Raw genomic sequence first — 25,640 nt, forward strand, 5'->3', positions numbered from 1 at the left:
CCAGATTTCACAAGAGAACCAAGCACATCAAGAGACGCTTCAATTCCATCCGGTATCTAGTCCAGGTGGGAGACATAGAGATTTGCAAGATACATACGGATCTGAACATAGCAGACCCGTTGACTAAGCCTCTTCCACGAGCAAAACATGATCAGCACCAAAGCTCCATGGGTGTTAGAATCATTACTGTGTAATCTAGATTATTGACTCTAGTGCAAGTGCGAGACTGGAGGAAATATGCCCTAGAGGCAATAATAATGTTATTATTTTATTTCCTTATATCATGATAAATGTTTATTATTCATGCTAGAATTGTATTATCTGGAAACATAATACTTGTGTGAATACATAGACAAACCAAACGTCACTAGTATGCCTCTACTTGACTAGCTCGTTAATCAAAGATGGTAATGTTTCCTAACCATAGACATATGTTGTCATTTGATTAATGGGATCACATCATTAGGAGAATGATGTGATTGACATGACCCATTCCATTAGCTTAGCACCAGATCGTTTAGTATGTTGCTATTGCTTTCTTCATGACTTATACATGTTCCTATGACTATGAGATTATGCAACTCCCGTTTACCGGAGGAACACTTTGTGTGCTACCAAACGTCACAATGTAACTGGGTGATTATAAAGGAGCTCTACAGGTGTCTCCAAAGGTACATGTTGGGTTGGCATATTTCGAGATTAGGATTTGTCACTCCGATTGTCGGAGAGGTATCTCTGGGCCCTCTCGGTAATGCACATCACATAAGCCTTGCAAGCATTGCAACTAATGAGTTAGTTGCGAGATGATGTATTACGAAACGAGTAAAGGGACTTGCCGGTAACGAGATTGAACTAGGTATTGAGATACCGACGATCGAATCTCGGGCAAGTAACATACCGATGACAAAGGGAACAACGTATGTTGTTATGCGGTCTGACCGATAAAGATCTTCGTAGAATATGTGGGAGCCAATATGAGCATCCAGGTTCCGCTATTGGTTATTGACCGGAGACGTGTCTCGGTCATGTCTACATTGTTCTCGAACCCGTAGGGTCCGCACGCTTAACGTTTCGATGACAGTTATATTATGAGTTTATGCATTTTGATGTACCGAAGATTTGTTCGGAGTACCGGATGTGATCACGGACATGAAGAGGAGTCTCGAAATGGTCGAGACATAATGATTGATATATTGGAAGCCTATATTTGGATATCGGAAGTGTTCCACATGAAATCGGGATTTTACCGGAGTACCGGGAGGTTACCGGAACCCCCCGGGAGGTATATGGGCCTTAGTGGGTTTTAGTGGAAGAGAGGAGAGGTGGCCAGGGCTGGGCCGCGCGCCCCTCCCCCCTAGTCCGAATAGGACAAGGAGAGGGGGGCGGCGCCCCCCCCCCTTCCTTCTCTCTCTCCTCTTTCCCCCTCCCGAATCCTATTCCAACTAGGAAAGGGGGGAATCCTACTCCCGGTGGGAGTAGGACTCCTCCTGGCGCGCCCTCCTCCTGGCCGGCCGCACCCCCCCCCCTTGATCCTTTATATACGGGGGCAGGGGGCACCCCTAGACACACAAGTTGATCCACGTGATCATATTCTTAGCCGTGTGCGATGCCCCCTTCCACCATAATCCTCGATAATATTGTAGCGGTGCTTAGGCGAAGCCCTGCGACGGTAGTACATCAAGATCGTCACCACGCCGTCGTGCTGACAGAACTCTTCCCCGACACTTTGCTGGATCAGAGTCCGGGGATCGTCATCGAGCTGAACGTGTGCTAGAACTCGGAGGTGCCGTAGTTTCGGTGCTTGATCGGTCGGGCCGTGAAGACGTACGACTACATCAACCGCGTTGTGCTAACTCTTCCGCTGTCAATCTACAAGGGTACATAGATCACACTCTCCCCTCCCGTTGCTATACATCACCATGATCTTGCGTGTGCGTAGGAATTTTTTTGAAATTACTACGTTACCCAACACGCCCGCCTAGCCGTTGGAACCGGCACTAATGGTCACATTAGTGCCGGCTCAAATTCAAACCGGCACTAATGTGTTTCACATTTGACCCTTTTTCTACTAGTGATATTGGCCCTGTCCCTGGCAGTAGCTCAATCAAAAACTCAATATCTCTATCCGGTGGCATGCCTGGCAACTCCTCTGGAAATACATCAGGGAAAACCCTTACCACTGGTACTTCCGCCTGCACAACTCCTGTTAGGCAATTTACTTGAGTCCTCTTTGGCACATGCCGGGATACATACTTGATCCTTCTCCCTTCTGGGGTGGTAAGAAAAATTGACTTACTAGCACACTCAATATTCCCTTCATACTTTGATAACCAATCCATGCCTAATATCACATCCAATCCTTGAGATTCCAATACTATTAGGTCTGAGGGAAAAACATAGTTACCAATCCTTAATGGTAACCGATCACACCATAGACTAGCCACATATTCTGCTCCGGGCGAGGTTACTAACATGGGTGACCTAAGAGCTTGGGTTGGAGGCATCTGAGGGTTTTTAGAAAAGATGAGATATAAGAATAGAGGGGGTCTAAAGAGAAAACACTACCCATATGCACATGAGGCAAAAGCAAACAATTCACTTCAATCAATCAAACAAAGGCATACAATCGATCTAACTATCGCAAAAGTGCTCGGACTACTATGTTTACATGGTGGACTACTACTACTGATGAGGTGGTCTACTAGAAATATTCTTCGATTGCAGACTCCATGATATCTGCTCCAGCTTCATCAACATAGTCATCATCGCTACTATCTGCTTCCGAGTCGGTGCCGTCGATGATGATGTAGTCTTCCGGGCTAATTTCCTTGGGTTCTTCGTCTTCATCCACTGGTGTAGGGTCTCCCATTAATATTCCAATCTTCTTGATTAGGTCGTCATTCTTCTCCACCAATACTTCAATTTCCTCTTCATAATCTTCACGTGTAGCCTTGAGTTCTTCCTCCAGTTCCTTGATTCTAGTCTTTGCCTTCTTCAGGTCTATCATGTCGGCGCACATCTGGTTCTCCTGTCGTCGAATGTGCTAGTTTAGCTCCTGGATAAAAGCTGCAATTGATCTATCCTTCCTGGTGCTGATCATCTCCCAGTGTTCATCTCGGCGCCCACAAATCTGGTAGATAGTATCCTTGAGATCCTTGCGGTAGACTTCTCCAATGCGTCCCATGGCAATGTGAGCTACCATGCTCTTTCCTAGACTCCAAGTTGGTGCATCAAAAGAAAACTCTATGGGCTTAGTGACTGGCATGAACGTCCTTCCTGGAACTTGAACTTGAATCATCTAGCGCTCTTCTTCAGGTAAAGTGGCGTTGTAGGTTCCTGTGAAACTTGGTACTCCTATGTTCAGGTATCTAGTGACTTCCTTCAAGTGTCGTCCAAAGGGTGTATCTTCATCTGGTTATGTGAACTTGTTCCTTGCATCCGCCATCCTAAAGAGTAGAAAATATGAGAGGTCAGAAGAGAAGAGAGTGAATAGTGATCTAGGTCTTGTGCTTAGTGGTCGTGTCCTACAGTCAGTGTGTGCTCTGATACCATCTCTATAGTGACCAGACCTCAAACAGTCTGATCTCTGTGCTCCGGTGTCATCCCTGGATCAGTAATGCTGACACCACACAGTACTCGGAGGATGTATAACAGAGTAGCAATCACACACTTATTACATCGAGTGTCTCAAAAGAGAACTTATGACAATAAGTATGGCTTAAGGCCATCTAATAATGATAACAGCGGAAGGCTTGGAAGATAAGTGAGTCCATCAACTCCAACGGCATCACTGAGTATAGGACCATGACCTAAAAACTCCTTAATCGCCGTTTGAAAAGTCTGCAACATTAACATTGCAGCCCGAAAACGGGTCAGCACATGGAATATGCTGGCAAGGTAACACATAGAGAGTAATGGAATGAAACAGCTATACTATATGCATATTTGGCTGGTGGAAAGCTCTATTGTTATAGTTTTGCGTAAAGCCAATTTTTCCCTACTTCAAAGGAATAAATTTATTTAACTATCATGGTGGTTGTTAAACATTGAGAATGGTTGACAGCATTCTCAATCCCAATTAAGCATCATCTTTAAACAAAGCCCAACAAAATTAATTTAGAGTAACATGTTGAGATTCACATGAAAATCCAAGTACTAGATACTCAAGATGTCCATAACCGGGGACACGGCTAACCATGATTAGTTTATTACACTCTGTAGAGGTTTGCGCACTTTTCCCCACAAGACTCGATCGCCTCCGTTTGGTTTCTCGCACTACATGGTGTTTGAGAAGACGGATGACCGAGACATAGTCTTTCAGAAGCGCTAGCACCTTACCACCACCTACATCCCCTACATCTGCTAGTCTACCACTGTAAGAGTCCGCATGAGTTAGTCAACTATGCTAGAGCCCATAATAGCTTGTGGCTGCACACGGAAGTTTCTAGCATGAAAAATCTCATGATCCCTTTGAGCCTGGGTGGCGGTCCAAAAGAAAACAGGCAAGTCCTGGAATACCCAGGTGCCTCAATCCACCCAGATGTGTGCTTAAGTTGCCACCTTAGATAAACCATTAAATTAACAATCTCACATCTGTCATGGATATCACTCACCCAATCAACGTCTACTAGCATAGCATGGCATAATAAGCAAACATAGAAGTAACTCCCAAAGGTTTGATAATAACAGGTAATAGGTACTACCTCATCTACTTCCCATCCCACAATTTAATTAGATCCTAATCATGCAATGTGTGAGGATTGATCTAATGCAATAAAACTGGGTAGTAGAAAAGGTATGATCAAAGTGTTACTTGCCTTGCTGGTGATCCGCAAAACCTAACGATTCGAAGTAACAGGCGGCGCACTCCGGGTATTCTATCGCAGACAAACAAACAAGCATACAATAAGTACTCATCTAATGCACAGGTAAAACTCAAATAAGAGATCTAACCAGAAAGTTCAACTTAAGAACTCCGGTTGGCAAAAAGAATCAAATCGAACGAAGCAACGAAAATTAAACTACGAAAGAAAACAACTTCGTTCTACTAATCTGGATCTAGGGCAAATTTTACAGTAACAAAAACTTGTTTAAGTTGGTTAAACGGATAGAGGGTTTTGAGACGAATCCCTAGGCGCTTGAATCGCCTGATTCCGATAAATGAGCGAAAAGTTAAACTAAAACAAAAATCGGATCAGGAATCGCGATCAGAAAAATCGTGAATTTAATTCGAGAAAAAGAAAAATGACGAACGTCGAATTTTTTTTCTTTTTTTTGCTTTTTTCGGCACGGAAAACGAGGCGCGACGAACCTCGGGCGGCGGGATCGTCGGCGGCGGCGGCTCTGGCGACGCACACGGATCGAGGCGGGGCTGATGGGCTGGGGCGGCTCGGGGCGGCGCTATTTAAAGGCTGCCCTCGGGCTGTGTCCCGCTCGGGTACGGCCCGAAGTCGGTTCTTTTTTTTAATTATTCCGCTCGGAAGAAAAATAAAAAGAAATACTAAACGGACTCCAAAAATTCCGAAATAAATTTTCACGGGCTTCTAAAATCAAGCCACACAAGGTGAACATTTATTTGGTCCCTAAATGCAATTTTGAAATACGCACATTTTTCCTAAATTCAAATAAAACACCGAAAAACTCCAAAATAAAATCTTATTTGATTTTATTATTAAATCCTCAATATTTCTTTATTTTGGGAAAGTCATTTTATTCCCTCTCTCATATTTTTGTAATAGAAATAATTGATGATAAAATAAATAAAATCAAACGATCCTATTCTCAAAATTTGAGAAAACTCAAATATGAAAATAACGAAATCCCCAACTCTCTCCGTGGGTCATTGAGTTGCGTAGAATTTCTAGGATCAACCAAAATGCAAAATAAAATATGATATGCATGATGCTCTAATGTATAACATTCCAAATTGAAAATTTGGGATGTTACAATTGTTCACCCTTTCGCTAGGATTTTGTAGATAACCAAGAATGAACTTCCTCCAATCATTACTTTGTCTGCATAAAAGTTTCATTAGTGGCCGAAGCGGTGGGCTTCGATTCGGCCTTACCTATGTTGACAAGACCTAGCATCGGTTATTGATAGAAATGCAATACACCATGGTTAACATAGTAGTCGGATGCTTGCTGTGCCAACTCTTTCGAATTGTCATGTCTAGATATATGAATAATTTTAAAGCAACCCAAGGTAAATCTTGCATCTAGACATACCAAAAGATAAACTATAAGTGATTCATCAAAATATTGATAACCTTGGATATTTGTTGCACTACTAATAACGAATCACCGGAAGCCTCAATATGTATAGCACCTATAGCAAGGAAAAGCTCCAATCCGAATAACAATGCATATTCGGCTTTGATCATTGTGCAAAAATATTTTAAGCGGCATGAGGCTTCACAAAATAGCTTCATATGGAGATAAATAAACAACACCAACACCTTGGCCATTGTTAGAAATTTAACCATCAATATATAATCTCCATGGTACTAGAGAGATCAAACTAAAAACAATATTATGCATGACGTCGATATGATGCTCAATAATAAAATCAACCATGATTTGGCCTTACATAAGTTCTGAAAACTAACAAGCCAAAGCACACCCAATCAAAACATAAGTTCACTTTGTAATTTTGATGAATTGTTCTATGCATAATATCCTCAATGGCATCAATTTGACAAATTCCTTTGCAAGCACTTATCTCAATCTCTACTCAAACTAAGGACGGTGTTAGAGTACCACACCGGCCATTCTTACATATATTCTTAGGGCGGTAGATAAGTATCGGCCATTACCATGAGGTCCATGTAGAATTCATTCACCAAATCATGTATAGCCGAAATAAACAAATGAAATAGCAATCAAATATTTAGGCCCTTTGGATTAGCAAGAAAAAAATGTAGCTAATAAATTGTATAGAGATTTGGTAATACCCTCTCATGATGCAGAAAATTATGTCGCTTCCATGGATCAAAATAAATCTAGTGAGGGTAATTTATCATACCTGATGATGAATTCCATGGCAAAGGCATCAATGGTATGGTTGAAAAACATGGATGATGTGCTGACCGAATATTTTGATGGGGTGATGCAAACCTTCGGCTTAATTGTTTCTGGTTTCCATCCTTCTCTTTCTTCACTTTTATAACACTTGTTGCAATAGAAGGTTGCACATCATTTTTATTTTGACTGCTCCTCTTGGGAACTCATGCCATGTTCTTCCTTTTCATCTCTTGTGCACTAAGTTTTTGTAATTCCTTCTTTCGCCAATACGATAAGCCGAGTGGACACCCCGGCTGTGATTTTGTTTGAAGCAATGGCAATTCTTGTTTTACCTTGTGCACTGTCAACTTCTTTTCTTCAGATTTGGCACTTTGACTCTTGATAATTGGTTGCTTCGTCTCAATGCCTTTAGTAGCCAATGTCAACACGTTAATTGGCTCTTTTTCATTTGAGATCAAATCTGAAGTTGCACTCTTACGACCATCTCTTTTAACACGGTACACTTGTTTGACCACCTCTTTCTTCTTCTTTGAGCTCCGGACCAATTCCTTATGATTGAAACGGTCTTTAACATATGATTGTTCAAATGTTGATCTTCTCGGAGATGCATAATATTGGTTAGATGGTCTAAAATAAGATGGAGAGTGTGCCCTTGTATCATACCTGTCCCATGATGGATATGGATCTACATGAGCATAGGGAAGCATCCACGGCATTGGCACTGGCGTTCCAAAATAAGGATATGAATATGTTGCATTAAAATGATCACTTTGCCAATACCGATCCTCATATTTGCGCCTTGGGGGTGATCTTGGTTTCTTTGCATGATTTGGTCGATAAGCATTCTTCTCTCCACTCTCCTTTCGATATTTATCCAATAGTTCAGCGAAGGTGATTTTTGATCTCTTACACTTGCGCTTATTTTGGCCTTTGTTTTCTTTTGGTTTGCTTTCATCGATCATTGGATTTCCTTGTTGCCCCCCAGTCCTTAGCGTCTTCATTGTAGCTTCGATGGAATTCTCACCCTCAAGTTCATGTTCATTGTGATCTTCAACTACTTCTTTACTTAAAAGCTTGATCCCATCACCTGCAGTTTTTACCTTCTCTTTAGATGGATCGGCTTGAATTAGCCGATGCAAAAACTTTCTGCCATCGGGACCAATCGGAATAGACTGGTCATCTATTGGTGTCTCAACAAATTCCAATCGTCCTTTATCAATGGCTGATTTAACTATTTGACGAAACATGTTGCAATCCTCAAAATTATGCTTGGACGAATCATGCAACTTACAATACATTCGTCCCTGGACAGATGGCTCAACATGGTGATCAAGAATTCTAATATAATTATTTCTCAACAACAAATTAAATATTTGATCACACATGCTTGAATTGAAGGTAAAAATTTTATTCTCTAGCCGATCTTGTTGTGAGAACGGCTTTGGAGTTAAGCAAACGAATGGTTCAGATTTTGCATCACTCCATTCGGCTATGCATTGTGTTTTGCACTCTATCTCCGATGTCTTTGGATAAGAAACTATACTGGCATCGGTTTTCTCAGAGGATTTTAACCTTGGCTTTAAATTTCTAAAACGAAAATAGTTAGAACATACATGTCTCAATTGAGACCAAGTGTAAGCCAGGTAAGAAATAAGCAAAGCTACCCAATTAGATATGAGTTTTAGATAAAGCAATGGGGATGGCCTTGGCTGCAATAATTTTTCGCTATCGGTCTTTCTGAATGGTGCAATGTGTTGACCGATATGCTTTGTGACAATCTGATTGCTAACAAATAAATTACCCTTCTTCATTGGTCTCTCAATATTTCTTATGAAGATTTTTCTAATATATGCATGAACAACTAAGTCATGACCAAATCTGAAAACAGGTAAATTAATTGCTAGACATACCTCTTCAAATATGTTGGGAGAGCATGATGATGGTGTGACTTGAAGAATATCTCACTCCGTCTTCGGATAGCTCCCCAACGCCTTGTCATCATCTTTCTCTTGGTTTTGTGCATCATTAGTTTGAAGATCTTCGTCCACCAAACTTTCTTCGGCTACTTGTTCTTGTTCTTGAAGCTCATCAATTTCTATGGCACGAAACTCATAGGGCAGGAAGTAGGTTCCATTAACTTCAGAAAAATCAAGTATGGTTGTCTTGCTATACTTCCCATGCCCTTTCTCAACAATGTTTGCCTCTTTGGATTTGATGGATTCGGAATCTTTACTACTTGATTCGGCTTTTTCAACCGAAGCACTTTTAGTTTCCGAATCATCATTCTTTTCACCGGTTATATCAATTGGCAACACTTCTTTTCTTTGAGATAATTCCCTATCAATTCTCTCTTGGCGAAGTACTTGCACCCTATCGCGCAAAGCTTTAACTCCCCTCTCAATCTCAGCCCGCTCTAGATTAGTTTGTCTCCCAATGCTTTTAGAATCTTTCGACAATGAAGTGTTAGTGTTGCCGAAATTTTGCAATTGTGTAGGGGGTGTATAATATGTTGCGGTACTAGGTGGAGGTGTATGCACTATTGTGTAACCATATGCTCTTTCGCCAATTCTATCAATGCATGTAGTTTCATCTTCTTGCAAAACTCTAGCCTTTATTGCAGCATAATCAGGAAACAACCCCTTTTCATATTGTTCAAGGCAAAGAGCACTCATTTTGTTGTTTTGTGCCAAGCTCTTTTTTAACGCAGCCACAAGCGCTTCTGGAATGGTTTGCTCCACAATACTTTCAGATTCTTTCGGCAATGATTCGTGAGTGTTGCCGAAATTCTCGAATTGCGTAGAGTATGCATTATATGCTACAGTATCTGATGACGGCACATGTGTTCCTGTAAAATTTTCACTTATTCGGCTATGACCATGAAGATGCGGGGCCGAATTATGAACATCTACAGTTGCATATGGTGCTGAAAAATTACTAACATCAGGTGTAGCATATGATGGTTGAGAGTAACTGGCCGAATAGCTAGTAGTAGCATGGCCAATTCTCCCATCCATCGGCAAGGTTGGATTCACATACTGCAAATTAGTTGCCGATGAATAAAAAGGTGAAACACTTTCTTCTATGCTATTGTAAATTTTAACATGAGGTGTTTCGAATTGATTAACCGAACCCATCATGTTGTTCATCGGCATATGGATTTGTGGGGTTGCTGATGCATGAGAGTTAGAATACATATGTTGTATGTTACTAGTATCATAAGAAGTTGAAACATGTAAATTACTTTGAATCGGCCTATGCACGTAATTAGATGCCTTATTGAAAAAACTAGGGTTGGCCGATAGAGTATAATCATTGAACGATCTAGTAACATCATATGAATTATTTGCATCTACAGTAGGGAATTGGGTATTCATATTACCTTTGTAGATTGCAAACCCTAGATGACGATCTCTTCGTAGCAAGAACGGGCCGGAGACCATTCAAAGCTTTGTCCCCAGCGGAGTCGCCAAAAAGTGTGTTCGCACACGAACACGTCACCGTGTACCTTCGATGCCGGGGGTGATGCACCGCAGCTCACGTCGAAGGAGACCCGCCGGAAGCGCGGTACGCAAGACAATCCGGCGGGTGCTTTTGTATACCCGAAACCCCACACGCCCGGGAGGGACCCCGTCAGGGCGCGCGGCGGCTATGGGCTACCCTAGGTCGACCTGATCACCCCTAGGGCCTCGAGGTTCGCCGCCCTGCAAACGAAGAACGAACGAAGAACGAGGAAGAAGAAGAACAAGGGAGAGGGATAAAGGTAAAGGTAAAAAGATGATATATTGATAGATCGATTGTGTGTTGTTCAATCGGCCTTCACCCCTTACATATATATGAGGCGGATGGACTTCCCGTACAAGAAAAGGACTCAAATGATGTCCAAATCATCAAAAGTTATCCTAACTCGGACTACCCGGAACTTCCGGGCTGAAATTATGTCAAGTAGCCCTCTTGCACTGAATCTGCAGGCCGCATACTACTTCGGATGACAATGGTCCCAAAAGCAAAGTTGTAGATCTTGCAATGGAGAAAAACTCTTCAGTTGATCACGTTTTCATCCGAGGTCGTCTTGATGTCGAAATTGGCCCCACAAATCTGAAAATAATGTTAAAATTCCAGTTTTCGGGGCGCACCGCGTGCAAACTTTCGGTTTAGCCCGGAACCTCCCCGGAAGTTTTGCCCGAAACTTCCGGGGCAAACTTATGCAGCACACTGTTTTGGCTCTAACTTTTGCATATGAACTCCGATTTAGACGATTTTTATGTCGAAATCGATCGTCTCGACGAGACGAAGACAACTCGTGTAGAAACATCACTCATATGAGTCCATCTTGGGGGCATAATCAGCCGAATAGTGTTCTGAATGCAAAATCTCAGTACTTCAAACACAACTTCGGCCTTAGAGATTAGATCGGATGGCTACGGCCCAAATATCAAAGTTTCTTCTTTTGACAATACGGAACTTTCTCACTTTGAGCACTTTTCCATTTGAAGCCTTCTTAATTATGTTTTTGACCATGCCAAAATCTGATGTCAACAGATTGTGATTGGTGCCTTTCCATTCTATTGTCCGACTCCGGCGCTATGGAAGGAAAGCTCATCCTATCCATCGCCATTGTCATTGCCATCGTCATCACTGAGTAAGAAAAGAGACGACACGAAGGAAGGTGTTTTTCCTTTTGAGATAAAGGAAGGAAGATGGTGATTTCGCCGGAAATACAGTCTGGTTCCTAGTTGTATATGCATTCTGTATGAAAAAAAATTAAACAAAAAATCAAAAAAGTTTAGAAGTTTTTTTAGAATAAACTTGACTACCTTTTGCACTAGTACATAAATTTTCACGAAAAGAAAAACAACATTGACTTCATAGCGGAAAAAACAAAATTTATTCGCTACTATAGGTCACTATTCACACTATTTTGATCAAAAGTTTGTCTTTTTGAAAAGAAGTCAAAGGGGGTTTTCTTTTCCTGAATTTTTTCTCACTGGTACAATGGAAGGTCAAGTTTATTTCAAAAATATTTTCAGATTTTTTTGACTTTTTATTGAATTACTAATAAAATCCATGTAAGGTGTAGATGTCCCCATAGACCAAACACCCGCGTTCGTGATCTCACAAATTTTTTTGGGCCTGCATCTTGATCCAAATGTCCATTCGCCGCTGGAACTAGGCTTGGGCTCTTACATCGGAGTTGAGTGATCTCATAGATTGACAAGGTGGCCCAAGCTGCCCACGGGGAATCGATCCATGTCGAACGGGAGCAACTAACAAAAAAACTAACAAAAAAACTGAGGGGTACCCCTTGCAGGAGCCCCTCAAGGGTTAATTTCAGTGGGCACAGGGCATTGCCACTTGGCGCACTATCAACCGCCACCACGTGTCACGTGCAGGATTTTTCTTTACATGTTTTCGGCTTTGGACATTTTCTAAAAAATTTGGCTTTTCGGTTTTTAGTTGTTTTCCCTAGGTTTTGGACCAAAAAATAGAAAAAACATTGCGCAAAACAGCATGTTTCTTTAACAAAAACTTTTAATTTCATGTTTTTCTAGAAAATGTAATGAATGTTTTAAAATGCATAAACTTTAAATGGTTTGTACTACAAATTTATGGTTTTTTCAGAAATTTTGGTATAGACTACATATGGCCTGAATGGAGTGAACAAACACACTAAAGTGTGTCCATATAAATCTGAATCATGTATAAAAACTAAAAAATTCTGATAATAGTGAACGGAGGGAGGATCCTTTTATATGTCATGAACATTTTCCAAAAAGTGCGTGTTGAAAAATCTTAAATTTCATAATATTTTTTGAAATTTTCATTAGCATATTTTTAAATGTGTGAAAAAATAAAATGCCATGAACATTTCTTCCGATTGTACTAACATGTTTTTAGATGTCACAAACAGTTTGTTTAATGTGTGAACATTATTATTTTGAATGGTATGTGTAGGTTTTGAAAACATCTGAACATTATATTTATAAAACGTAATGAACGGTACATAAACAAGAGAAAAACAAACATTGAAAACCCAGCCATAAAAAGCAGAAAAGAAAACCCAGCGGACTAAACCAGCGTTGCACGGGCAACAGAAAAGCACCGCAAATAGTGTAGTAGGCCGGCCATGGAAGCGTGGTAGGCGTTGGCCCACCAGCATCGAAAGTCAAAGTGCGGGGCGGTGCTCACGTTTTTTCGTCCAGCTAAAAAAATTGTTTTTTCGGTTCTTTTTTCTTTTCTGTGTTTGTTTTTATGCTTTTTTTAAATGGTTGCGATTTCAAACAAAAACTTCTGCATTAAAAACAATGTTCACGAATTAAAAATTCACAATGCCAAAAATAAATGAACGTTTTTTGAATTTGATGAACAATTTGTATTTTGATGAAGAATTTTTTATGATTTTTCCTTTTTTCATGAACATTTTATTTGAATTTGATGAACAAATTTTGAACACAAGAACATTTTTTAATTGGATGAAAAAATCTTGAATTTGATGTGCTTAAGTAAAAAAATCACAATTTCAAAAATAAATGAACAGTTTTGAATATGATGAAGAAATTAGTACTTGAGACTAGCCAAGTTTCTAAACCCTACAGAAAAGAACTATATATAGTACTCTCTCCGTCCGGAAATACTTGTCATCAAAAATAGACAAAAATGAATGTATCTAGAACTAAAATACATCTAGATACATCCCCTTTTATTCATTTTGATGACAAGTATTCCCGGACGGAGGGAGTAAAAACAAAAGTACAGCAAACTAGCTCATCTGAAACAACGGAAGGTGAATTGCACCTTGCAACGTAGGAGGCACTAGCCACATCTTCCATCCACGGTGTATATATAACAAATATATATCAGCAGCAAAACAAAAAGTTGTAGTAATGATTAAGAAAAAGACCAACATAGCCATTGGGAGAGAAGAACAAAAATTGGGTAGCTACATATGGTACACACACACACACACACATCACGCAAGGGGAAGAGAGAAAGAAGGGGGGGGGGGGGGGGAGATTAAAGGTCGAGGACAAATAAAAAGTACAGGTGGTGTCAACCATGACAAAATTGTGACTGGATACTGTGCAGGAACAAATCTACTGGATCACGCACTCGCATTTCTTGTAGCCATCATTCTCCCCCTCGTCGTCCGACAAACCCTCGTCGCTGTTAAAAACATAGCTTCAGTATTCTGTGCAAGCAGTATGTATACATTCAATGCTAATACCCACAGAGCCTAAAACTATTGGTGACACATGCTTTCTAAGAGTTAAAACTGTCGTATTCTGGTGTGTATGGTGACAGTGAAAACAAAATGGATTTACAAATTAGAGTTTGCACAAAAAAAAACTAGGGAGAGAAGCTACCGACCTTGTTTCAAATTCTCTGATCTCAAAAAGTTCTTTCCCACACGTGTCAGTCCAGTGAACTTTCCTCCGCTCCATACCAGTTTTCAAGGTTTGCACCTCCTCCAGAGACTCCCGTGGTTGTTCCTCGCTGTCACTAACAATAGAACCGCGGTCAGACGAGTCCCTTTTCGAATTACTCTTAAGACAGCCTTTTCTCCCGCTTCCGTTTATGGAGGAACCATTGGCTGTTCCTTTCCTGATTGTGGAACTGGATAATTGCTGCCGCGTGTTACTTGAGCTCAATTTCGGAGGAGATGCGCCCTCAAGCCTAGCAGGTGTGCAGCCAAAGCAGGTGAAGGAAGCACATTTACCAGGAACATCGTCTTTTGTTGGAGGCAGTGGCCCCCCATGCCCAGCCTCCCGATCGACTAGTCGATAGTGATTCCAGGACGATGCCCTTACAGGCTGCTCCTCAGTTCTCCGGCCGAGCAACAAAAGTGCAAGGCCATGGCTGTATCCTGATGCGGATGATGAGAAAAAACCTCCTCCCTCCACAGCCAGTAGCATTTCAGCTTCTCATCCAGCCACCATGAACTGAATCTAACAGACAGCTCAATCAAGACCACCAGACCACCAAAATAATGTGTAGTAGCAGGAGCAGAATATCTTCAGCTGCTACCTTAATATGCTGCAAGATGAATAACATAATAAGTCATTGGAACTATTAACCATTAATTCATTTGGAGAGCCACATCAGTTTTATAACATAAAAAAGCAGAAGGTTAACCACTCATTCATACAGTTATGCATTAGTTCCCTGCTATGCTACTGTTTGACTTTCAGTAGGTAAAGTAAGCAGGGAACCATTCTAGTCAGGTAATCGGCGGCATGACTGTGCACAATTTTATCAAGTGCACAATTGGGGAACTGATCCTTTGGTTCAGATCTCGCCCTGCCTAAGTGCTGTCAACCACATTTTCATACCAGGAATAGGGAACCGAAATGCAGCTGTTATTATCCTCACCAACCATAATTGCACCTACAGATACAGTTGGCTGTCTACCTGAACCAATTATATAGTTACTTAAACATCATGGATCCACAACAAACCAAGAAAGAGACACCTCAAATTGGACATTTTCTCAGCACTACATACGTAATATCTTGATCAACTTACACCGCAAGACTACAATGTCTGCATCTGAATACCAAAGTTCAGCTCAACATGTCAGGGGGTACCTGACAAAGATCTTACCGGTGCATCAAAAAAGCGAGTGAATAAAGCAGCCATTCGCAAACACGGATCTGGCCATCAGGGCAGGGCTGGATCCAGATGAAAGATGTGGAGGTAAGCACAATTTAAGTAACTAAGAGCAACTCCAATGGGGCGACCCATTTCGTCCGCGGCCGTCCGTTTGGGTCGGCGCGGACAAAAAAGCTGGCCCAACGCGCCGACCCAAACGGACGCGCGTCCGCTTTCGTCCGCCTGCCGACCCATTCCCAGCCCATTTTTTAGGCTGATTTGCGTCGGCGCGGACACAAGACGGACGAAAGCGCGCTCGCCCTCTTTCCTCACCGGGCCCGCTGGTCGGTGGCACATTGGATTCACACACTCGCCCGCCTGCTACGTCGCCGATGCCGCCGGCCATTTTTTCAGATTAAAATGGATACATAGATAGTTCTAGTGTACACAGATAAAAGAAAAAGACCACTACTCGTCGTTTTCTGACTCCGACTCGGTAATGTCCTCCTCCGACGTTTGAAGGTAGGCGTCAGCAAGCTGCTCGTCTTCAAAGTCCCAACCCGACGTTTCTTGTAGCTTCAGTTTCAATTGAGCTGCCTGCTTCCGCGAACACTTGTCCTCCCGATAGGCGGCTCGCTCCCTCCTCCTCGCGTCCCTCTCCGATCTCAATTGCTTATAGAACTGGCGCTCGTCGACGATGTCCTGCGGGTAGCCTCCTCGCCACAGCACCAAGGCTTCCACGTCCTTCTCTGCGATGGCGAGGCGACGCTGCCGCCTCCGATGGACACGACGATCCTCGTCGGTGAAAAGCCACGGGAGAGGCGCCAGATCCTGCGCCCGCTGGCTCGACACGTTGGGAAAATTCATATCCCGACGAGGCCTCAGGAGGCGCCACGCCGCCGCGTCGTGCGCGCGGGCCGCCTCCTCTGCGGTGTCGAAGGTGCCGAGGACGAGACGTTTCTCGCGAAACCAGATCTCGGCGGAGAAGGCGCCGGAGCGGCGCTCGCGGACTCCGCGAAAATCCGAAGCGCGTAGGCGGCGGATCGACATGGTGGTGCAGAGGCGGCGAGAGTGGGCGGCCGACAGAGTGTGGAGGGAGCGCCTTCTTTTATAGCGAGCGCCGGCCGCGGAGCGCACGCGAACCTTTCCCGTGCGCTGGAGCGCCAAAACCAGCGCGCGCGAACCTTTCCCGCGTGATGGGGCGTCAAAATCAGGGCGACGGCACGATGTTAAACGCGCGCGGTCATGAAAATGGGTCGGCCCGTTGGGCGCACTGCCGACCCAAAACTAAAAGAGGGCGGACAGCGGGCGGGCGGCCGACCCAAATGGACAAAAAGCGGACAAAAACGCCGTCCGTTTGGGTCGGCCCGTTGGAGTTGCTCTAACCACTGGATGAAACAGGCCCATACCTCAAAACCCAATGGCCAAAGATTGTGGAAGGGTGGAAAACTGGAAACAGCAGGAGCACGATGTCACGGTGAGGAAAAGAGGTAAGAGCGATGGTGGCAACTCACAGGAGTGGTGGAGGTGTTTGGGGGAGGGAGGGCATGGGGGCTGGATTGAGGCGTCGGCTGTAGCTGCTGGTAATATACAGCTGGCAGCCAGCGGTAGGACAGGTGGCAGTATAGTGTGCACACACTAGAGGCCAAGAGATTTAGAGCCACGCTGGTTTGGACTTGGGTTGGTAGGTCAGTGGTCAGCAGGAGTAAGAGGAAACAAAGGTACATGAAGAAAGAGATGGTGGAGTTTGGGTTGATATTTTTCTTTTCTTTAACTAAATAAAATACTTCTTCAGTGTTCTAATTATCTTACAATATAAAATGTGTAATTAGTATAGGCGTATATAGATAAATAAACAGGCAGTACAAGATAGAATGGCAAGGAATGAAGGAAGCATGCTTCTTTGAAGAGTCAAAACTGGTGTCTATTTGTCAGTAAACTGGCAGCAAAAATGGTATCTACCAGTTACTAACATGAATAGGTTACATGACTACGACACGATGCATAGAACATTTGAGTTTATACCTTTGTTTCTAATTCTCTGGTCTCAGAAAGTTCCTTCCACACGTTACTAAACTTTTGCCAGCTTCCGAGTGCACAGACCCGTTTCAGCGACCCACGTGGCTCCTTGCCAACACTTACTATAGAAATAGAACAATGGGGGCAGGATTCTCTTCAGCTGCAGGACGAATAAGATGTTGGTCATAAATTCATTTCGAGAGCCAAGGCAATTTTCATAACACAAGGCACAGAGAAACTCAATGATACAAGTGCATATACATTGGTTGCATGCAATGCTACTGTTGTGAGTGTAGTATGTGAGGTAAACAGAGCAGGGAGGTGCACAATTCAGATGTCTATGCACCCTGAGAAGGTACTGAGGAACACATTTTCATCCAATCAGATACTAACTACTACTTGCTTGCTAGGTACTAAGCTCTAATTCATAGTATTGCACAGTAGGTTCCCTACCTATCTACCTATCTGAACCAATTATATACAGTCACGAAAAACACCATGGATGGGCTCAATAAACCCAAAGGTCCTGAGCATCTGAACTGAATTCCACCAACAAAGTCCAGGAGCTTGTGTTGTGCCCGTGATCGCACCACAAATCCAGAGCCAGCCACATCTCGGCAGCATTTTTCTGACCCAGAGTCGAGTGTGCCGGTGGCCCAGAAGATAGACCCAAAAGGCGAGTGAAAAACGCAGGCATGCGCAAACACAGATCCAGCCATCAGGCCAGGGGTAGATCTAGATGAAAACATGTGGAGGTCAGTGCGGTAGTAACTACTAACTAACCACTGGATGAAAACATGCTCATACCTCAAAATCAATGGCCAAAGATTGCAGAAGAGGGTGGAAACAGCAGGAGCATGATGTCCCAATGAGGAAAAGAGGTAACAATGATGGTGGTAACGCGCAGGTGAGGCAGAGGTGCTCAGGGGGGATGGGGCTAGATTGAGAGGTTGGCGGTAGCTGGTGGTAAGATATAGCACGACAGCAGCTGAAGGGCAGGTGGCGGTACACACACAGTAGAGGCCAAGAGATTCAGAGCCCCGTCGGCTTGGACTTGGGTTGATATGTCAGTGGTCAGCAGGAGGACGAGGAAACAAAGCTACATGATGAAAGAGATGATAGAATTTGGGTTGATATTTTCCTTTCTTTAACTAAATATAAGATATGTTTGCAGTGTTTTCATTGTTTTCAAAAAATAGTGTACTTAATTTAGGTGTAAATACTAAATAGATGCATAAACTGGTACAAGAGAGAATAGCAAGGGATACGAACTACTGAAGGCTCAAAACTGGTTTCTTTTTTTGTTTTTCCAGTTAATACTAACATGAATCAGCTATGTGAGTATAACAAGTGCATGGAAATTTGATTTTGTACCTTGTTCAAATTATCTGATCACAAAAGGTTGTTCCCAACACCAGACCTGCCGGTCCACAGAACTTTTACCAGATTCCAAGGTTCGCACTTGTTTAGCGACTCACACGGCTTCTCGCCAGCCACTTGGTACAGAACCGTGGTGGCAGGATTCTCTTCAGCTGCAAGATGAACAAATGTTGGAGCTAATCAAGTCATAGTAAATCCATTTGGAGAGCAATCGATGATACAAGTGCATATACATTGGTTCCATGCAATGCCAGTGTAGGACTTGCGGTGTGTGCGTTGAGCAGGGAGTGAAGTGCACACTGCACAATCAAGATGTCTCCCTGAGTAGGTGCTGGCTGGCGACTTTCGGGTTCTGACATTTTGTAATAATCAAAATGGACTGTGTTGCTGTTATAAGTTTGATGGTATGAATTTGGGAGCGACGCTCCTTAATTTAAAGACTACTAGAGAACTGCACTTATTGTTTGCTTTAGGTGGCGTGTATGTATAGCTGATAATATTAGGTTTCCCTACCAACCATGACTGCATCCATCTACAGTGGGATGCCTATCTATCTCTCTGAAGTCTGAACCAATAATGCAGTCACCAAAACACTATGAATTGACCAGTATCCGAGCCAAGAAGTGATGGGTGCATGCGAGGTGAACTGAATCCCACCAGCAATCCCCAGGAGCCTGTCCTGCGCTGGCGCCACAAATCCAGAGCCGGCCACATCTGGACGCCACTCCCCCCTAACCAGAATCGCGCGTGCAGGCGCCCCAGAACCGCATTGGAATAGATGGCCGCAGATCTACCAATCGGTTCTGAAGGATCCCCCGCCGTCTGGCAGGCAGAGCACTAGCAGCCCAGCAAGCAGGACCAGCAGCCGCCGCATTTGCCCGAGCGGCCGGGCCGGCGTGGATCCCGTCGGTGAACGGCTACCGGAGCACCGGAGGAGCGCGCGCGAAAGAAAGAAAGAAAGAAAGAATCAGGGGGGGCTGGCGCGTGCGGGATCAGGATCACCGTACCTGAGCGGAGCGGAGGGTGAAGAAAACCGCGCGCGCGCGCCCCGATCCAGGGACGTGGGGTGGCCGGGCCGGGCCAAACGACACCGCCCCGAGAAGGAGGAGGAGGAGGAGGCTCGACGGCGGCGGGCGAGGTCGGAGGGGGAAACAGGGGAGGTAAAAGAATGGAGTGGGGAAAGTAAAAGCGGGAAATAGGAAGGGGAGAAAGCGGGTGGTGGGTCGCTTTGGGTTGGGGGGCGTGGACTGGGGGGTGACACGTGGGCCCGGGGCACGTGGGGTCAGGGCGGGCGGCGGGGGATCTCGAGGGGATGGGCTTTGACCCAGCCTGGGTCGTCGGATCCGCCGCGATCGCCGGCTTTTGGGAGTGAGTGAGGGAGTGAGTGAGTGGTGGTTGGACTTGACCGGTGAGGCGCCCGTGGTCTCTCTGTCTGTCTGCTCTCCTCCACCTCCAGGCATGCTAGGTGCGCGGGCCAGCCGTGGCGTGCCGGCAAAATGGGCGCTCCCTGGCTTTCGGGGAATGGAATATTTTGTTCCAGCTAAACTAGTGTTGCGAGTATTCCGGTCCTTTTTAGTTTGCATATATAAGATTTGATTAAAGTCAAGCTTCGTAGAGTTTGACCAACTTTATAGAAAAAATTACCAACATTCATAATCTGAAATCAATATCAATAGATGTGTCATGACTTAAAGTTTCATATTGTATAACTTTAGCATGGCAGATGTTGATATTTTTTCATATAAATACGATCAAACTTTTTGAAGTTTCAATTCAGAAAATTCTAATATGCAGAGTAAAAAGGACCGGAGGGAATACAAAATAAGTGCTACACACAGCTTTGGCAACCTATTTTTATGGCCAGTGATTTTATTCAAGTGGATGGAAAAATATATATGCTAGGCATAAGAGCAACTCCAACGGGCCGACCCAAATGGACGACGATTTCGTCCGCTTTTTATTTGTTTGGGTCGGCCGCCCGCCCGGCGTCCGTCCTGTTTTTCATATGGGTCGGCAGCGCGCCCAACGCGCCGACCCATATATGCAGGCGTGGCCGGCTGGCCGCCTAATTTTACATTGATTTGCATTTAAACAAATTGTGAAATGAAAATTTAACAAGCAAAATAGTTTAGCCGCCCAAATAAATATTATAGTTTTACAGGCCAAATAAAAAAAAAATTCACATAGTTTTGCAAACAAATAAAAGAAGATACATATATTGGTTGCCAACATGAGTCCACATATGCTCAACCAAATTATTTGCAGTTGCACGTGAGTTTCCCAATCACGCATGTCTTCATGAAACTGAGTGAACTACTCAAATGTTGCAGCTACTCCATGCTCAGGCACAACATTCTCACCCTAAAACTGAAAGCCTTGATCGTACAGACGTTCCGGACGCTCGTCTTCTACGATCATATTGTGCATGATCACACAAGCAGTCATCATCTCCCATAGTTTCTGCGTGCTTCAAGTATTAGCAGGATACCGAACGATGCCCCATCGAGATTGAAAACACCAAAGACACGCTCGACATCCTTTCTAGCACTCTCTTGCTCTTGGGCAAATCTTTTCCTTTTCTCTCCGACAGGGTTGGGTATTGTCTTGACAATAGTGGTCCACCGAGGATAGATACCGTCATCCAAATAGTACCCTTTGTCGTAGTTGTGGCCGTTGACAGTAAAGTTCACTGGTGGGCGGTTGCCTTCGGCAAGCCTAGTAAACACCGGCGACTGCTGAAGCACGTTGATATCATTGTGTGATCCAGCCATCTCAAAGAAAGAGTGCCAGATCCAGAGATCTTGAGACGCCACGACCTCTAGTATGACAGTGCAAGCCCTGACATGTCCTTATACTGCTCTTGCCAAGCAGAAGGGCAGTTCTTCCACTCCCAGTGCATGCAGTCTATGCTGCCAAGCATCCCCGGGAAGCCCCTGCTGGCATTCATCACCAACAAACGGGCTGTATCTTCACCTGTCGGCTCTCTCAAGTACTCAGGGCCAAACACAGCAATCACAGCCTTGCAGAACTTATACAGGGACTCTAGGCATGTAGACTCGCTCATACGGACGTAATCGTCAATGAGATCACCGGGCACTCCGTATGCAAGCATTTGGATGGCGGCAGTGCATTTCTGATAAGAGGAGAAACCAATCTTGCCGACGGCATCCTCTTTGCACTCGAAGTAGTCATCATAGCCGACCACTCCCTCTATAATACGGTTGAAAACATGCCTACTCATACGGAACCGGCGGCGGAATTTGTGATGTTTGAATAACGGGTTTGTTGTATCAAAGTAGTCCTTCCAGAGAAGGAAATGCCCGCTCTCTCGGTTACGATTCAACGCCGGAAGGTGGCCCGGAATGGAGCCACGGAACAACGGCCGCTGGTTGTTGAGGTGGTGATGGACCAACACGGCAGCCAATATCTCCTCCTCCTCGTCGGACGACGAATCGTCGGATTCGCAAAGGAAATTGTGGAAAAAGAACTCGTCGGAGGAGTCCATTTTCGTACCTTGGCAAACTGTCGAACAGCTTGCGGGCGTCGAAGAAGGAGATGGCCGGCGAGGGGAGACGCGGCGCCCACAGAATAGCTAGCTGCCCTGCCGACGTCCGATGAGCGTGCCGGTCGGATGTGGCGGGGGCGGCGAGGCGTCTTCTTGGTCACAGGCGGCTGTGTGGTGGGGGAAGCAGCGGCGGGAACCAGTTTGCTCCCCGGCGGCAAAACGGCGGCGGCTGGCGACTGGGGGCAGGGGCGGCGTTGCTAGGCGGATGTGGAGGCGGCGTCGGTGACGGAGGATGCGGGGCGAGGGTTGCTTGTTGGCCGGGGGTGAGAGGGGAGGCCAATGTGCCACAGACCAGCAGGCCCGGGGACAGGGGTAGGCGAGCGCGCGCGCGTCCGTCGCGTGTCCGCGCCGGCGCAAATCAGGCTCAAAAATGGGCCGGGAATGGGTCGCCCACGGATGAAAAACGGATGCGCGTCCGTTTGGGTCGGTGCATTGGGCCGCCTTTTCTGTCCGCGCCGACCCAAACAAACGGCCGCGGACGAAATAGGTCGCCCCATTGGAGTTTCTCTAAGAAGATTCTCTTATTCTTTTTAAGAAAAGCATCATAAAAGTTCAGCGGGAGTACAAAGCATCTCAAACATAAAAAAATTGCATCATGGTCCCTAAACACACCAAAGACGACTACTGTCGCCAGAACTAGCCGCTGACGTGCTGCTGTCGTCAGTCTCCTACCCAAGCCGGCTTGACCTTATCGAGGACAATCGGGAAGTGTTCATGCACGTACCCCTAAGAACAAGCGCCCTGGAGCCGCGGTCGTCGTTGAAACCTTGGATTGATCTGAAGTGTCTCACACCAGATCTCGTTGTTGCACACGCATGACAAGAAACCCTAGCCTTGCCGCCCCAACGGGCAGCGGGAATGTATGTTGGAGCTCTCTTGAATCCGTACAGACAGACGGAGTCGAGGTGGATCGGAGCCAGGAATACCAACTCTAAGAAGAAGCACCGCGGGTCCACTCGAACGCCGCCCTTGCAAGGACTAAAAGCACCAACCTAAACGCCGCTCTTGCAAGGACTAAAAACTCTAAACTAAACTACTAACTGCAGCCAAGAGACCGGAATTCTCCTCCCCACCACTAGTCGCTAGAGCAGGAAGTGGAGGGGGCCAAATCCACGTTCTCACCATTGTTGCTTGGAGGGGAGGTTTAACCCTAGCCACCCCTTAGGAAAACGAATGCTTCAATCGCTTAGAGAGGAGCCACACTTATTACCTTCTCGAAGTAAGGTTGTACCAAATATTTGACATCCATCAAGCCAGGACCACTAATATGGCTATGACCAAAAAATAGTAGGATTGGTGTTGGACACAAACATGGGGTAGTGATGAAGCTATGTACCCACACTAGTGCAGAACCGGGCAATAGCACCGGTTCGTAAGGCCCTTTAGTGCCGGTTTGGTAACCGGCGCTAAAATGTAGGCACTAAAGGCCCCCCCTTTAGTACCGGTTCAGCACGAACCGGTGCTAAAGGGCAACCACGTGGCACGAGGCAGCTTCGGGGGCAGGGAGCCCTTTAGTACCGGTTGGTGTCACCAACCGGTATTAAAATGTTTGGGGGGTTTGGGTTTATGATTTCTTTTTCATTTAATTTTGTGTTTTCCATTTAATTCTTTTTCGTTTGCTGGTATTTTACGATACTACATATTGTACATGTTATGCATATATATAAATAGAATTTCTAGTAGAACGACCGATCATAATATATATATATATATATCATCGAATGTCTCACAACCACCATTAATTAATTCACACATATATACACACATGTATATATATATATACAATTTCTCCTAATTGGTGCCTTCGGAGCCAGTGGCATTAGCCTAGCTAATTGGTGCCTTCGGAGCACGATAAATTGGAAGTGGTTCATGGGGGCGTTAGCGGGTAATAGTATTCTCCTTTGGGATCTATGACCTGGTCGAGCAAAAATCCCGCTATTTCCTCTTGAATTGCTTCTATGCGGTCCTGTGCTAGGAGCTTGTCCCGCACCTCTTTGAACTGTTAAGAAGGAGATCAATATGCATGTGTATTAGTTATGTGACTAGATATCGATAATGGTGTAAAAATTGTGAATAGTGTTCTGACAATCGATATCGTACCCACTCCTGTCTTTAAGATTTGCTCCTTTCAGACGCCATCATGCGAATGTTCTCGCAAACGTAGTATGCACATAGATCATTCCCCGGCGCCTGCTTCAGGGCCTTTATGAGAATGGAATTTGATCAGATAATAATTAATCAAGCATGATAATTAAAGATATGGCAGCTAGCTAGTACTACTTAATTACTTACCTTGGGTCGATACCATTTCAGATTTTGTTTCCATGCGCCTGGAGTGGCCCTGATGAACTTTGCCCAAGCCCTGCCCTCCGACAAAGAAAATGAATAAATGGGTTATTAAATAGTTGTTATCAGGAAATGACGAACTAATTAAATAGGCCGAGATATAGTTAATAATGATTGAAATTACCTGTTGACTATCCCCTTCACGATGCTGTAGTCACTTGCTTTCTTAAGTAGCGAGTCTAGTACTTCAACTGTTCTTGATCAACTTTAATGATTAACAAGATCCAGTGAAATCTGCATGCACACACGTTTGCATGTCTTAATTAAGCGGGCATATGTAAGCAAAAACATGTAGCTATAGCTAGTAGGGAAAAACAGAATTTGTAGTACAAGACAGTGTGACTCACTGGAAGTTGTAAGGAAGTAGTATATCTTCATTGTATTTGAGTTCCTTGAAGAACTGTAGCATGCTTTCCTCTACACATTTTGCGTGATATGGATCTATTTTCCATGTGTATTCATTAATGGTATTTGGATCAACGAACCCAATGCCATAGCGTCCACCTTTTTTCATTTCATAAATCTTCATCCTGCAAAATACCACAGAAAAGAATATAGTGACACTAGTAGAAAACAGGGCTTTGGTCCAGGCCGGGTCAGCCCATTAGTCCCGGTTCAGTCCAGAACCGGGACCAATGTGGGCATTGGTCCCGGTTCGTGAGCCCAGGGGGCTGGCCGGGCCACGTGGGCCATTGGTCCCGGTTCATATGGACCTTTTGGTC

The 25,640-nt window shown here is 44.5% G+C and overlaps 2 protein-coding genes and 1 pseudogene across 3 annotated transcripts; all 3 read right to left on the reverse strand.

Annotated features, from left to right (window-relative positions):
- Positions 1-13,789: 13,789 nt before the first annotated feature.
- Positions 13,790-20,213, reverse strand: LOC125528410 (uncharacterized). Of its 2 annotated transcripts, XM_087533455.1 has the most exons (5): positions 20,015-20,212; positions 19,002-19,159; positions 17,634-17,787; positions 14,388-15,053; positions 13,790-14,183 (listed from the first exon to the last, which is right to left on the reverse strand). In XM_087533455.1, the coding sequence occupies exons 4-5, from the start codon at positions 14,930-14,932 to the stop codon at positions 14,114-14,116; spliced, it is 615 nt and encodes a 204-aa protein (XP_087389581.1). In that variant the 5' UTR covers positions 14,933-15,053; positions 17,634-17,787; positions 19,002-19,159; positions 20,015-20,212; the 3' UTR covers positions 13,790-14,113. The 2 variants fall into 2 exon arrangements, with proteins under 2 accessions (XP_087389581.1, XP_087389583.1); XM_087533457.1 differs by lacking the exon at positions 17,634-17,787 and having other exon boundaries at positions 20,015-20,213.
- On the reverse strand, positions 16,077-16,658 carry LOC147993096 (uncharacterized). The gene has a single exon (XM_087539220.1). The coding sequence runs from the start codon at positions 16,656-16,658 to the stop codon at positions 16,077-16,079; it is 582 nt and encodes a 193-aa protein (XP_087395346.1).
- Positions 20,214-21,548: 1,335 nt separating the features above from the next.
- LOC147993097 (uncharacterized) lies at positions 21,549-22,512 on the reverse strand (annotated as a pseudogene).
- Between the last annotated feature and the right edge of the window lie 3,128 nt (positions 22,513-25,640).

The sequence above is a fragment of the Triticum urartu genome, chromosome 1A, assembly GCF_056163025.1.
Source record: "Triticum urartu cultivar PI428250 chromosome 1A, HENAU_Tu73, whole genome shotgun sequence".
Classification (NCBI taxonomy): domain Eukaryota; kingdom Viridiplantae; phylum Streptophyta; class Magnoliopsida; order Poales; family Poaceae; genus Triticum; species Triticum urartu.

Coding starts and splice junctions, on each gene's coding strand:
- LOC125528410 (XM_087533457.1), bottom strand. CDS start 14,932: ATGCTACTGGCTGTGGAGGGAGGAGGTTTTTTCTCATCATCCGCATCA. Junction 14,184..14,387: donor ATCAGAGAATTTGAAACAAG/GTCGGTAGCTTC, acceptor TGTTTTTAACAG/CGACGAGGGTTTGTCGGACG.
- LOC147993096 (XM_087539220.1), bottom strand. CDS start 16,658: ATGTCGATCCGCCGCCTACGCGCTTCGGATTTTCGCGGAGTCCGCGAG.